General features: G+C 43.1%; 1 protein-coding gene across 1 annotated transcript; it reads right to left on the reverse strand.

The window, feature by feature from the left end:
• Window positions 1-266: 266 nt before the first annotated feature.
• LOC139388706 (dipeptidyl-peptidase 3) lies at window positions 267-15619 on the reverse strand. The gene is made up of 18 exons (XM_071135557.1): window positions 15533-15619; window positions 10273-10603; window positions 9838-9927; window positions 9611-9748; window positions 9388-9462; window positions 9050-9143; window positions 8800-8930; window positions 5485-5615; window positions 5325-5383; window positions 5021-5215; window positions 4346-4458; window positions 4024-4116; window positions 3704-3766; window positions 2215-2339; window positions 1971-2091; window positions 1564-1743; window positions 1268-1430; window positions 267-1083 (listed from the first exon to the last, which is right to left on the reverse strand). Exons 2-18 carry the CDS (start codon window positions 10540-10542, stop codon window positions 941-943), a joined length of 2184 nt encoding a protein of 727 aa, XP_070991658.1. The 5' UTR covers window positions 10543-10603; window positions 15533-15619; the 3' UTR covers window positions 267-940.
• Between the last annotated feature and the right edge of the window lie 306 nt (window positions 15620-15925).

Below are 15925 nucleotides of genomic sequence, written 5' to 3' on the forward strand. Positions count from 1 at the left end.
TCAGTGGATTTATTTGTTATTAAAATGTAACAAAAATCAGGCCCTATTCATTTCTACGTACTTTCAATTCGGACCTCGTACATGGACAGAAAATGGCGTAGTTGGTACGCAAAATGCGTGCATGTTGGCAGGTCTGAGATTACCTTGCAATGAAAAATAAATACAAAGGTCTGTGTAAATTATATTCCAATGTGTACCAGTTTAGTATGCAGCTGATTACACAAGTTATCTGAGATATTTTTCATAACAAAAAACAGACATCGGTCTTATTGTTTTAATCAAATGTATTTTTGTATAGGTTGTTTCTCAACAACCTAACCAAGAGAGAGATTTATAGTACTGTGGACCCTTTGACAATGCTTTGCCTTTGACCATGTCACAGTGGTGGCTTCAAGTGCCCTGGACACAAGGGACAAAAAGCTTATCATATGATTAATATTATTTGGAAGGAGTTCTATAAAAAGAACATTGTCAAGACAAAGAGCATTTGAAATGTGTCAAAAAAAGCTTAATAAGACTGTGGTTGGGATTTGATTGACACAGTTGATGGTGAACCGTGTATAGTCCCCTTGAGTCACTTAGCTTTTTTTAATACTCTGGCCTTGTTTCAAACTGACTTCAAGCTCCTACCACTAGGTCCTTTCAACACCAGATTGTTTACACTGTTCCTATCCTTCCTGATATTGGAAGGGGGAAATAACTGTATAATGATAGGGACTTAACGTAGTTTGAAACTGTGCCTCGGGGTTGAATGTCTCCCAATTACAGCCATAACCACATGTGCATTCTACCCTTGACTGATTTAGGCATTTGACAGTGAAATATCATTTTTTATGACAAGTCCACACAGACCAGGGATGTTTCAGTCAGAAGCAGGCATGGGCAGGGCAGTAGCATGTCTGGGTCTTAGCAGTGCTTTGACTGTATCTGCACTGTTCACTCAGCACCAGCAGGGGGCATCCCTCTTGTTCAGCTCTAGCAGGTGGGCCTCCACCTCCTCGGTGTCATCTGCAAACCGTTCTGTGAAGGAGCGGATCAGTCCGGCTGCACTACCCTCGTATTCCACCAGCTCCACACTTTCACCTGCATCACACAATACATCAAGTCTTAGAACAACAATGGCGTATGTGCCAGTAGAATGGTTTAGGCTGGGTGATAAAAAAGTCTTATTATCAAGAAAGTAGACCACTTAGTAGGATATGATATGATGGGCCATTTAAAATGTAGACGTGTGTCTTGGCTTTAGGACAGGGGGAAAAAGACTGACCTTTGACCCTTGTGTTGGCCTGAACAAACATCTTGCGAGCCTCTTTGCGCAGGAGAACAGTCTCCCGCAGGCGCAGGAAGTTGTGAGAACCAGTGTCTGACACAGCTGAGTAGCCCTCATACAGAGCTCTGCCTCCCTCCACATCAGCTGTGGACTTGATAACCTACAGGGACATGGATTATAATTGGTCAAATAGGAGACTTGATTAGATTTTTAAATTGAATATTGATGCTGGGTAATTTACCCCTGTAATCCCAGCCATGACCAAGACATTTTCTAGGCTTCTACGACTGTACCTGTAGTTTGCATAGGAACCTCTCGATGGCAGCTTTGCCCACAGTGTGGACCTTGCTGCGGTCCAGCGTTATGAGGGCATCTGGGCACCCATCCTTTCCTGTGCTCTCCTTCAGGGTCACCAGCCCCTCGCCAGCCTCCAGGAGCACCCGTAGGATCACAAAGCGAGCCTGCATGTGGGCCTGAGACAGAGACAACAGGAGGTTCAGTCAAACAGATACAAGGGGTCACATATAGCCTCATACTACCAGACTGATTAACACTGCAGCGAACCATTCATGTAAGCACGTGAGATCATGCTGGCTCACGGGACTAGCGCTCAGTCAGTGGGAAAGCAATTCAAAAGAGCTTTAGAGTAAGAAAGACAGCATGATAGGCTGTACTATACAAAGGACTGAACTCCGCTGACCTGTCTCCAGCTCTTGCTCTCAGGGGTAAAGAACTCCAGGCCCAGTAGGCCAGCTCGCACCATGTTGAGCCAGTTGATGTACACCACCTCCTTTGCATCCTCGTCCTCATGGCCAAAGATACTGCAAACCCACAGGGACATCATCCACGTTAGAGCATCCTGACCCATATAAGATCACTGTTTATATATTTATGTAGCTTTAGTGAGTAACAGAGTATGTGTGTGTGCACTTGCGTAAAGATACCTGAGCACGTGTTTGTTGAGGCAGAGGTAAAGCCCCACACACTCGGCCCTGCACTCTTCATAGGAGCAAGAAATAGTGGAAAATTTGCTGTCCCATGTTTCATTGCCTTTGTACCAGGTGGTGATCTGAAGCACATAAACCATACTTTAGACAATACTTAAACCAGAAATTTCAAGACTTAAATCAAGATCATAGATACACTATATATACAAAAGTATGTGGACGTCCCTTCAAATGAGTGGATTCGGCTATTTGCTGACAGGTGTATAAAATCGAGCAGACAGCCATGCAATCTCCATAGACAAACATTGGTAGTAGAATTGCCTTACGGAAGAACTCAACGTAGCACCGTGATAGGATGCCACCCTTCCAACAAGTACGTTTGTTAAATTTCTGCCCTGCTAGAGCTGCCCGGTCAACCGTAAGTGCTGTTATTGTGAAGTGGAAACGTCTACGAGCAATAACGGCTCAGCCACGAAGTGGTAGGCGACACAAGCTCACATAATGGGACCGCCGAGTGCTGAAGCGCATAAAAGCGTCTGTCCTCAGTTGCAACACTCAGTACCGAGTTCCAAACTGCCCCTGGAAGAAGCATGGGGAGCTTCATGAAATGGGTTTCCATGGCCAAGCAGCTGCACACAAGCCTAAGATCACTATGCGCAATGCCAAGCGTTGGGTGGAATGGTGTAAAGCTCGCCGGAATTGGACTCTGGAGCAGTGGAAACGCATTCTCTGGAGTGATGAACCATGCTTCACCATCTGGCAGTCTGATGGATGAATCTGGGTTTGGCGGAGGCCAGGAGAATGCTACCTGCCCAAATGCATAGTGCCAACTGTAAAGTTTGGTGGAGGAGGGATAATGGTCTGGGGCTGTTTTTTATGGTTTGGGCTAGGCCCCTTAGATCCAGTGAAGGAAAATCAATGCTACAGCATTCAATTATATTCTAGACGATTCTGTGCTTCCAACTTTGTGGCAACAGTTGAGGGAAGGCCCTTTCCTGTTTCAGCAAGACAATGCCCCTGTGCACAAAGTGAGGTCCATACAGAAATGGTTAGTCGCGATCGATGTGGAAGACCTTGACTGGCCTGCACAGAGCCCTGACCTCAACCCCATCGAACACCTTCGGGATGAATTGGAACGCCGAATGCGAGCCAGGCCTAATCGTCCAACATGAGTGCCCGACCTCACTAAAGCTCTTGTGGCTGAATGGGAGCAAGTCCCCGTAGCAATGTTCCAACATCTAGTGGAAACCTTCCCAGAAGAGTGGAGGCTGTTATAGTAGCAAGGGGGGGCTGGTCATGGCTCACATGGGGGGGGGCAACTCCATATTAATGCCCATGATACTGGAATGAGATGTTTGACGAGCAGGTGTCCACATTTTTCTGGTCATGTGCTTTACCCCGACAATAAATGATGCTGTCTCAGAATCAGTCCAAAGCAAAGAATTAAGAAAACTTATGATACCAAACGACCGATGTATAAACTCACCTGTTCTCCAGTCTCAGGATTTCGAACATTATCCTGTTCGAAGTTGAAAGTCCCCTTCTCATCCTGTACACGTGACAGCACATAATGATACACTTAATCATTCACAATGGCTGTAACTGAAAACGATACATTTACATATTAAAGGAGCAATGTGCAGTTCAATCAATAGCAAAGCGGTCATCTGGCCACTGTTATGGTAAACAGCTTGGGGGGGGTGAGCTGGAGAAATGCAAGCACTCAAATGCATAGACTAGGCTATGGATGCAAAGACTGACCATGCATGACATGAGCATGGATGGAGAGGACTCGCTCTCGCTCACCTGGACAAAGAGCTTCCCACTGCCATGGCCCAGCAGCTCATGGAGGCCAACCTGCACCTCGAAGGAGGGCCCCTTCCACTTAATGTACATATCCTGAAAGACAGAGAGCGACCATTGAAGGAACTGAAAAAGATCAGACTGAGACATAAATTGTATCTTTGATAGGGCCCTGTGTTTTGTGCAATAATGCCACATGACCTGGATTTTAACATTTATTTAATGTTTTTCCATAAATGTATCTAGCTTTTTTTCATGTCAGATAGTCCAGAACCATTCCAAGACAATTGCTTTCAGTTTTGGTCATAGTGAGCTTGTCATTTACCTTGTCTTTCTCATCCAGGAATGTGAGCTTGTCCTTCTGGGTAGCGTAGGCCACAGCAAGCACATTGCCCAAGGAGACATTCTTAAAGCCCTCCGACTGTCTGATGTCATCATCTGGACACAGATCAGACACACAGAGTTAACGTTTAGCTGAAGTCGTGCTACCTGTCCCAGACCTGCCGTTTTCAACTCTCTAGAGACAGCAGGAGCGGTAGAGATACTCTTAATGATTGGCTATGAAAAGCCAACTGACATTTACTCCTGGGGTGCTGACTTACTGCACCCTCGACAACTACTGTGATTATTATTATTTGACCATGATGGTCATTTATGAACATTTGAACATCTTGGCCATGTTCTGTTATAATCTCCACCCAGCACAGCCAGAAGAGGACTGGCCACCCCTCATAGCCTGGTTCCTCTCTAGGTTTCTTCCTAGGTTTTGGTCTTTCTAGGGAGTTTTTCCTAGCCACCGTGCTTCTACACCTGCATTGCTTGCTGTTTGGGGTTTTAGGCTGGGTTTCTGTACAGCACTTTGAGATATCAGCTGATGTAAGAAGGGCTATATAAATAAATTTGATTTGATGAGTAAGAGATCCTTCCAAGACCATAAGAAACTGTGGATCAGTCATGTCAATATTAAAGAGATAAAGAGTCCGTTGGAAGTGGCACTCACAGTTGGGAATGTTAATGCCAGCTGGAATGCCACTGCCAGCGAACGTCAGTACGTCCAGGGAGGTGAAGTCAGGCAGGAGGAAGCGGTCCTTCTCAAAGTCTTTTGGCCATGGCAGCTCTGGCAGCAGCACCTCGGCTGAGCTCACCAGCTTAGCAAAGCGTTCACTCATGGCCTTGTTCACCACAGCCACAAAGCCTGAGGGAAGCAAAGACAAACTCCAATAAGATCACCAAGGAGTCTTCCAAAACATGTTGTGATAAAAGGGGTGATATTGATAACACATGCTTTGCCTCTTCATTTGTACCTTCAAACTCTCCCCTGGAACCAAAGGGATCCCTGTAGCTCTCGATAAAGCCAATATAACTAGGAGAGAAAGGGGAAAAAGAAGAACAGAAAATTAAGGAATTGCTACTTCTATTTCATCCTGAGTGGAAGGCCAAACGTGGAGGGCAGTGCTCTCTCACCTCTCAACGATGGGTCCCTTGTCTTTGATCCAGAAACGAGAGCCCTCCTTGTGCGCCTCTATGGACCCAAAGGTGAAACTCTGTGCATATTCCTCCAGCATTCGCTTCTGGTTCTCATTGGCAGCATGGTCCTGTCATCAAGGACAAGACGTTGACACGAGACCAAACACACATTTCTAAGATGCACTAGTAGTTTTGAAACACTTTTTAATTGATAAAGGGACAAAAAAAAACAGTGCATTCAGAAAGTATTCAGACCCTTTGACTTTGTCTACATTTTTGTTACATTACAACCTTATTCTAAAATAGATATTTTTTTCTTGATATTTTTTTCCATCAATCTACACACAATACCCATAATAACAAAGCGAGAATAGGTTTTTAGAAACTTTTGCAAATGTATTAAAAACAGAATTACCTTATTTACATAAGTATTCAGACCCCTTGTTATGAGACTCGAAATTGAACTCAGGTGCATCCTGTTTCCATTGATCATCCTTGAGATGTTTCTACAACTTGATTGGAGTCTACCTGTGGTAAATGTTATTGATTGGACATGATTTGGAAAGGCACACACCTGTCTACATAAAAAAGGTCCCACAGTTAACAGTGCATGTCAGAGCAAAAACCAAGCCATGAGTTCAAAGGAATTGTCCGTAGAGCTCTGAGACAGGACTGTGTCGAGGCACAGATCTGAAGAAGGGTAACAAAAAAATGTCTGCAGCATTGAAGGTAGAGGTCGACCGATTAATCGCAATGGCCGATTAATTGGGGCCGATTTCAAGTTTTCATAACAATCGTAAATCTGTATTTTTGGGCTCCGATTTTATTTATTTTTTACACCTTTATTTAATCTTTATTTAACTAGGCAAGTCAGTTAAGAACACATTCTTATTTTCAATGACGGCCTAGGAACAATGGGTTAACTGCCTCGTTCAGGGGCAGAACGACAGATTTTTACCTTGTCAGCTCGGGGGATCCAATCTTGCAACCTTACAGTTAACTAGTCCAACGCTCTAACCACCTGCCTCACGAGGAGCCTGCCTGTTACGCGAATGCAGTAAGCCAAGGTAAGTTGTAAACTAGCATTAAACTTATCTTATAAAAAAACAATCAACGACTGTCGTTGCTCCAATGTGTACTTAACCATAAACATCAATGCCTTTCTTAAAATCAATACACAAGTATATATTTTTAAACCTGCATATTTAGCTAAAAGAAATCCAGGTTAGCAGGCAATATTAACCAGGTGAAATTGTGTCACTTCTCTTGCGTTCATTGCACGCAGAGTCAGGGTATATGCAACATTTTGGGCCGCCTGGCTCTTTGCAAACTAATTTGCTAGAATTTTCCGTAATTATGACATAACATTGAAGGTTGTGCAATGTAACAGGAATATTTAGACTCATGGATGCCACCCGTTAGATAAAATACAGAACGGAATAAACGTTTTGTTTTCGAGGTGATGGTTTCCGGATTCGACCTAAGGCTCGTATTTCTGTGTGTTTATTATAGTGAAGTCTATGATTTGATATTTGATAGAGCAGTCTGACTGAGGGGTGGTAGGCAGCAGCAGGCTCATAATAGTCAAAGGTATATGGTTTAGAGAGAGATAGAGCGTTATAAATCCTGTAATAACTTGCGGCTGAACTTGAAAGGGCTTCCTTCGTTATTTTACCGTTCATGTCTTCCATAGAGAATGTCTTGATCTACTTCAGATAAGGTCTGTGTTTTGTGCTTAAATCACCTCGGCATTCTGAGACCCGTGTAAATCTCACTGGGATAAGGTGACGTTTGTCAAAATATTTTCATAAATCCACTCTACAAAAAAAATTATCTTCGCTTATATTTAGCCAATATTGATCAGTTACCTTTTCCTATGGATATTTACACAGTTATAAAATTGGCAAGGTGGTGTAAGCCTACACGAAACACAGACCTTATTTTAAGTGAATCTAAAAATATCCTATGGAATAAATGAATGAAGGAACCGCTTTTCTGGTTTTGCTAGAAGGTGTCATGGGAATTATGACTCGCACTTTGGTAGTCAATTCTCACCATGCCCATTGTTAAAATAGGATTTCCTGCATATAGAAATGACAGTTTTTGTTTTCAACATTCATCACATGTAACTTAAACTCTATTTTTATTCAAACAGTTGAGAATATTTGTCTCATAAGCAGACTCTTCAGTATCATTTCAGAGCTGTGTGTGTTTTACAGATGGCAGAGAAAAGCAGAGAACCAGTGTGGGACTATTACATGGAATTGGCACCAGGGAAAGCAAGGAGTCTTATTTGTGATAAAGATGTAAGCATGGGGTCAGCAACGGCTAAATCAAAAAATACCACCAACCTTAAGAACACCCATTCAAAAGCTCATAATATGTATTATATTAAGTTAAAATAAAAGTGTTCATTGTTCATTCAGTATTGTTGCAATTGTCATTATTACAAACATTTTTTTTACATTTAAATCGGCCGATTAATCGGTATCTGCTTTTTATTTTGTCCTCCAATAATCGGTATCGGCTTTTTTTTGTCCTCCAATAATCGGTATCAGCGTTGAAAAATCATAATCGGTCGACCTCTAATTGAAGGTACCCAAGAATAGCGGCCTCTATCATTCTTAAAAATGGAAGAAGTTTGGAACCACCAAGACTTCTCCTTGAGCTGGCCGCCCGGCCAGGGAGGGGAGGTGACCAAGAACCTGATGGTCACTTCGACAGAGCTATAGAGTTCATCTGTGGAGATGGGGGAACATTCCAGAAGGACAAGCATCTCTGCAGCACTGCACTAATCAGGCCTTTATGATAGAGTGGCCAGACAGAAGCCACTCCTCAGTAAAAGGCACATGATAGTCTGCTTGGAGTTTGCCAAAAGGCACCTAAAGGACACTCAGACCATGAGAAACAAGAAGCTCTGGTCTGATGAAACCGCGACGCTCCACATCCAACCTGACAGAGCTTGAGAGGATCTGCAGAGAAGAATGGGAGAAACTCCCCAAATACAGGTGTGCCATGCTTGTAGCGTCATACCCAAGAAGACTTGAGGCTGTAAATCGCTGCCAAAGGTGCTTCACAAAGTACTGAGTAAAGGGTCTGAATACTTGTATACATTTATTTTATTTGCAAGAATGTCTAAAAACCTGTTTTTGCTTTGTCATTATTGGGTAGTGTGTAGATTGAGGGGGAAAAAACAATTTGATCCAATGTTGAATAAGGCTGTAACGTAACAAAATGTTGAAAAATTCAAGGGGTCTGAATAGTTTCCGAATGCACTGTACATTTGAATTAGAATATTGCCTTTGAACTCACCTTTGCTTTCTCCAGATTTTCACTCACTTTCTTCATAAGGTAAGCATAGTCTCCCCTGGACACCATGAAGACGCAGTCCTCAAAGTCATATCTGCCACACCTGCTTTCTCCCTCCCCATCCACTGCACAGTCTACAGCAAAGACAGATACAGGGGATGTAATAAAGAGAATACATTACTGACATTGACAGAAAAATAACTAGTGTTTCCTCAATTAGCATAGCTTTTTAAAAAGGACATGGCACTCTCACCCTTCTGCACAGCTGACGCCAGGCGCACCTCATAGCTGGCTTTCCCTTCTTCTGATTTGTTCTTGAACAGTCGTGTGTTGTAGGCACTCAGGTTCTGTAAGGGAGACACTTATATAAATGTACATTTTAGTCATTTAGCAGACGCTCTCATCCAGAGTGACTTACAGGAGCAATTAGGGTGAAGTGCCTTGCTCAAGGGCACATCAACAGATTATTATTCACCAATTTGGCTTGGGGATTCGAACCAGCAACCTTTCTGTTACGCCCAACGTTCTTAACCGCTAGGCTACCTGCCGCCTTAATCCTAAAATACTAATAACACAGACATGAATACATACCTTTGAATCCAGGAATTTCTGGGCCAACTCTGCATCCTCCAAGCAACAGTTCCCTGAGAAGTATGTGGTGACTCCCTGAGAACAAGAAATTAAGTAACATCATTATCAACACCTAGGCTACAGTATACAGGATTTATTCAAACAACTAAAGCTGCCAATAAGAGAACCCATCACCACATAAGGCATGAGTGAGATAAGAGCTTGGCATCATGAAGTCTCTCACTTTGTCCCCCAAGCCCAGCTGTTTCTGTTGGTCCTCCAGGGAGAAGAGGAGGGTGGAGCAGCTGTCCCACAGGGCCTCCATCTCACTGGGGCTGTCCTGGAAAGCCTGGCTCTGCCACACAAGGGCCTTCAGCTTCTCCTATTCCGCAATTAGTGGTTATTAAAGGCCACTGATTATGTCAAGGCTTTTTTATAATACATTCAGTTATAAAAGCGAGGATGATCTACCTTGGGGAGGTTGGGAATGAACTTGGTGTCTCCAAATGACTTGTAGTTTCCCATGTTGGCATAGAGACCAGCAGCATAAACAAGAAAGGCCTGTAAATACGGAAGAAAAATAGAGCTATTATTGTCTAGTCAGGCGGAGTTACAGAAGACATGTTTATTACAACAGGCTGAGTGGCTGGGAGTATGAGCAGGTGGAGTGGATGTGTGACATATTCAACACACGGTGTAGTTTGTACTCTAAAGCCTATATTCTAATGGAACTCTAAGCCTCTACCATCACTGTGTGTGTGTGTGTGTGTGTGTGTGTGTGTGTGTGTGTGTGTGTGTGTGTGTGTGTGTGTGTGTGTGTGTATACACAAATTCGAATTCTATGGTGAAAACATTGTTTGACTCAGTTTTTCTCTCAAGGCTCTATAGGCAGGTGCATTACTTGACCTGGTACTCTTCAGGACTAAGTCCAGCTGCAGTGGCCATGCTCTCCAGCTGTGCTGCTGGCTGCTTGCGGAACAGCCTCTGTAAGAGAACGAAGATGGAGGCAGACTCAGGCGAGGTCTGCAGCAGCACAGCCAGTCCTCCGTACCAGGCAGACCGGGAGAGGTAGTGCGCATAGAGCTTTTCTCTAGGGGACAGCAGGCGAAAGGCTTCAGTACAGTCCAGCGCAGAGATCCCAATGTCATTGGGGAGGAAGTACTGAGAGTCCACCATGGTGAACAACAATCTGGACGCTTGCAGCTGCCTCTTTAACACAACACTCACTGTTGAGAATCTGTAGATGTAAACGAAATGCATATTATTAGCTGCAAGAAATGTTTCTACATGTATGGTTACATTTCCACACTAACATTATGTCTCAAGTCATCAGGTGAGAAGTTCTGAGAATCCTTCCTAGCTGTAACTTTAACTAAATACATTGCATGATAAAGCAATCAATACTAGCTAGACAGCTACATCACGTTTAACAACGAAGGAGCAGATTGGCTGACATTGCCATTCCATGGCTGCTGTGGCTTCTGCTACTTAGCAGGAGGACGAAAAGGACAGTTTTACGGAAAGACTAGCGATCTTTAAATATTCTCGGTGTAACAGTTGGGAAAAATGGGACAATTAGGAGTACAATGCATTTCTCATCCCTGGACTGAGGTACATTTTCCGAACCATATCTCCCACCGGCTCCGCGTTAACTCAGGCCATGTCTACACTTGACAGATCATGCAGCTTTTGATTCTAATCATGTGAGTTGTGATCATGAAATTCCGAACATCATGCGTCAGCTACATTTAAATGTGCACCATGTCCACATTGTGACCTGATACCTATTCCAATGCCTGTATGCATTCTGCAAATGGTGGAACATGCTAAATCTGATAACACAACTTGATGGCAACTACTTTATCCAGCTAACAGGTTAGCATAACACTAGCCAAACAAAAATATATATTTTTGATATAATTTCTTTTATGAAGCCAGAAAACACGTTCCTCACACACTAGGAACGTATTTCATCCAACATTTAATGAAAAAAGGTGCCTCTTGCTCCCAAAACCACGTTTTATGGAGACTTGTGTGCAGAGCACTGCTGACGTCGCCCACTGTATGTGCTTTTGATAGCCTGATTGCGTCCAGATTGAGGAGAAAGCTGGACACAATATGTCCCTGACCACTACCTGAAGTTGTCAACCAGATCTGAACAATTTTGTAAAAATGTTATATTTCTTTTTACATTTAACTAGGCAAGTCAGTTAAGAACAAATTCTTGCCTTGTTCAGGGGCAGAACGATAGATTTTTACCTTGTCAGCTCGGGGATTCGATCCAGCAACATTTCGGTTTCTGGCCCAACGCTCTAACCACTAGGCTACCTGCCACTCTGATCCAACCACAATGCGTCTAGACCCGATCTTCGATTCTAATTGTGGAAGTCATATGTAAGTGTCAAGTGTAGACACACCCATAAATCTGCAATATGTAACTTTTTGGGTGACCTGACCAAATTCAAAAGTGAGTTATAAATCTGTCATTCTCATTGAAAGCAAGTCTAAAAAGTGGTAGATCTGTTCTATGGGGGCTATTTCTATGCTTCCTGTTTTTAAGTTTAGCTTTTACTTTCAGTTTTGTACACAAGCTTCACACAGCTGAAAATACAATATTTTTGGTTATGGAAAATATATTTCACAGCGGTTTGGATCGGGGATGAGTAACTTTGATGGAGGTGGGCGCCACAAACAAATGGAACCCCCACCTTCCGAGAAAAACATTTTGAAAGCTCCCCTCGTGACAGCAAAGATTTTAAAAAATGTTTTAAAGTTAATTTCCTGCAATTGTACACATTTTGCAATGGGGCGGAGAGAAGATTTAGAATTTTTCTAACGGATTTCATGCAATTCTACTCATTTTTCCACGGGGGGTAGAGAAAAATGTGCAGTTTTTCAGCTAATTTCCGGCAATTCTACACATTTTGCAAAAGGGTTGACGAAAATGTTCGCCGTTTTAAATATAACGGATTATCAATGGGCCCCACTCAGGTCTATAATTCAACCATGCTTACTACAAGTTTAGATAGCTGGCCCCTAGACTAACTTAGCAATCCATTTTTTTTGCTGACAATGGTATTGGGTAACTGCTGATGCACAACCACATTTCTAAATTGCACCCTGTGTATTCTATTATTTTAACTCTCAAAAATTGAGACCCAGACTGAGTTCCCAAAAATAATAATAACATATATATATATATATATATATATATATATTATATACACACACACACACAGTAAAAAAAGAAACGTCCCTTTTTCAGGACCCTGTCTTTCAAAGATAATTTGTAAAAATCCAAATAACTTCACAGATCTTCATTGTAAAGGGTTTAGATCCCGTTTCCCATGCTTGTTCAATGAACCAAACAATTTATGAACATGCACCTGTGGAATGGTCATTAAAGACACTAACAGTGTAAGCTGTAGGCAATTATGGTCACAGTTATAAAAACGTAGGACACTAAAGAGGCCTTTCTACTGACTCTGAAAAACACCAAAAGAAAGATGCCCAGGGTCCCTGCTCATCTGCATGAATGTGCCTTAGGCATGCTGCAAGGAAGCATGAGGACTGCAGATGTGGCCAGGGCAATAAATTGCAATGTCCGTACTGTGAGACGCCTAAGACCGCACTACAGGGAGACAGGACGGACAGCTGAATGTCCTCGCAGTGGCAGACCACGTGTAACAACACCTGCACAGGATCGGTACACCCGAACATCACATCTGCGGGACATGTACAGGATGGCAACAACAACTGCCCTAGTTACACCAGGAACGCACAATCCCTCCATCAGTGCTCAGACTGTCTGCAATAGGCTGAGAGAGGCTGGACTGAGGACTTGTAGGCCTGTTGTAAAGGCAGGTCCTCACCAGACATCACCTGCAACAAACGTCACCTATGGGTACAAACCCACCGTCGCCTGACCAGACAGGACTGGCAAAAAGTGCTCTTCACTGACGAGTTGTGGTTTTGTCGAATTCGCGATTATCATCGAAGGAATGAGCGTTACACCGAGGCCTGTACTCTGGAGCGGGATCGAGGTGGAGGGTTTGTCATGGTCTAGGGCGGTGTGTCACAGCATCATCGGACTGAGCTTGTTGACATTGCAGGCAATCTCAACGCTGTGCGTTACAGGGAAGACATCCTCCTCCCTCATGTGGTACCCTTCCTGCAGGCTCATCCTGACATGACCCTCCAGCATGACAATGCCACCAGGCATACTGCTCGTTCTACGCGTGATTTCCTGCCAGACTGGAATGTCAGTGTTCTGCCATGGCCAGCGAAGAACCCGGATCTCAATCCCATTGAGCACGCCTGGGACCTGTTGGATCGGAGGGTGAGGTCTAGGGCCATTCCTCACAGAAATGTCCAGGAACTTGCAGGTGCCTTGGTGGAAGAGTGGTGTAACATCTTACAGCAAGAACTGGCAAATCTGGTGCATTCCATGAGGAGATGCACTGCAGTACTTTAATGCAGCTGGTGGCCACACCAGATACTGACTGTTACTTTTGATTTTGCCCCCCCCTTTGTTCAGGGACATATTATTCAATTTCTGTTAGTCACATGTCTGTGGCACTTGCTCAGTTGTTGTATCTTGTCATGTTCATACAAATATTTACACGTTAAGTTTGCTGGAAAAAAAAGCAGTTGACAGTGAGAGGACATTTCTTTTTCTTCCCGAGTTTATATACACTGAACAAAAATATAAACATTAAAGTGTTGGTCCCATGTTTCATGAGCTGAAATAAAATATCCCAGAAATGGTCAATACAAACAAAAAGCTTATTTCTCTCAAATGTTGTGCACATCCCTGTTAGTGAGCATTTCTCTTTTGCCAAGATAATCCATCCACCTGATAGTTGTGGCATATCAAGAAGCTGATTAAACAGCATGATCATTACACAGGTGCACCTTGTGCTGGGGACAATAAAACACTAAAACAACACAATGCCACAGATTACTAAAGTTGAGGGAGCGTGCAATTGGCATGCTGACTGCAGGAATGTCCACCAGAGCTGTTGCTAGAGAATTGAATGTTCATTTCTCTACCATAAGCCACCTCCAACATCATTTTTGAGAATTTGGCAGTATTTCCAACTGGCCTCACAACCGCAGACCACATGTATGGCTTTGTGTGGGCCACAATCAACAGCCTGATCAACTCTATGCGAAGGAGATGTATCGCGCTGCATCAGGCAAATAAATGGTGGTCCAGATACAGATACACCAGATACTGTTTTTTTTTTTTTTAAATTTAAAGGTATCTGTGACCAAAATATGCATATCTGTATTTCCAGTTATTTGAAATCCATAGATTAGGGCCTAATAAATGTATTTAAATTGAATTATTTCTTTATGAACTGTAACTCAGTAAAATCTTTGCAATTGTTGCCTGTTACATTTATATTTTTTTGTTCAGTGTATAAATACTTTTTTATTTTGGCCTACAAAAGGTCCACGAGTCACAAAATGTAAGCATAATGTATGCACAAACTGTTTCGGATGGGGAGCATGCTGTGGCCTTCAACCTAAATATAAAGTCTCTCTGACCCTAGTGCAACTGTAATAAAGCGGGTCGGATCTGCTGGCTACTAGCCATCTAGCTAGGTTAGCCAGTGGGAGCGAATGGGTTGGTTCAATAAAACATTAAGGTACTAGCTAGCTAGGATAAACTCCAGATTTTGCCATATAGATTGCCGCGAAAAGAAAATTCGTAACGCCGGTGTTCATTCGAAAGCATACACTTTTTTTAACTTATATAACGTTATAGTAATAGTGGAACATGGTAGCAGCCGGTAGCTAGTTATCCAGTTACCGCTATGTATTGGGGTGTAATCATTACGCCGATTCTGTTGCAAAAGTTTCGTCTATTAACAAAACGTTTTGTGAATGCAAACGAGAGTTTAGGTCCCTCTATGTTTCGTTCCATTTTCTCGGTTTGGTTCTTAAACAGTAAACGGTTTCCGTAATGAATACACCCCTGGCTAACAGCTAACCTTAGCTAGCTAGTCAGCCGGCTAGCTAACGTTGAGTGAGTAAATCCTCTGTCGCTTGCTACTATTCACAATACGCAAGCCTTTAATCAGGTTACAAAGAAACATCCAGCAGTGATTATGGTGTATTTTTGTTGCCGTTAAATCAAGTTTGTATTAGGCTACACTACCTGATTATTTGTGGACACGTCTGAACGTCAAATTGCAATCTCACTCTCAAATGCACTTCCTATGTTCCTTCAATGCCAAGCCCGCCTGTCTTCTTCTTCGGTGGGGGGATTTATCCAAAGTTATGGTGCATTACCGCCACCTGCTGTACTGGAGTGTCGGACTAAGGACATTGATCAACACTTTTTTATTTAACTAGGCAAATCAGTTAAGAACAAATTCTTATTTACAATGACATTCTGCCCTGGCCAGTCAACACTGGGCCAATTGTGCACAGATCGGGACTCCCGATCATGGCCGGTTGTGATACAGCCCGGGATTGAACCCAGGTCAGTAGTGACACCTCTAGCACTGTGATACAGTGTCTTAAACCACTGCCCACTCAGTCCCCCAAA

The sequence above is a fragment of the Oncorhynchus clarkii genome, chromosome 29, assembly GCF_045791955.1.
Source record: "Oncorhynchus clarkii lewisi isolate Uvic-CL-2024 chromosome 29, UVic_Ocla_1.0, whole genome shotgun sequence".
Classification (NCBI taxonomy): Eukaryota; Metazoa; Chordata; class Actinopteri; order Salmoniformes; family Salmonidae; genus Oncorhynchus; species Oncorhynchus clarkii.

Coding starts and splice junctions, on each gene's coding strand:
- LOC139388706 (XM_071135557.1), bottom strand. CDS start 10,542: ATGGTGGACTCTCAGTACTTCCTCCCCAATGACATTGGGATCTCTGCG. Junction 9,144..9,387: donor AGAAATTCCTGGATTCAAAG/GTATGTATTCAT, acceptor TCTCCCTTACAG/AACCTGAGTGCCTACAACAC. Junction 4,459..5,020: donor TGGCATTAACATTCCCAACT/GTGAGTGCCACT, acceptor ATCTGTGTCCAG/ATGATGACATCAGACAGTCG.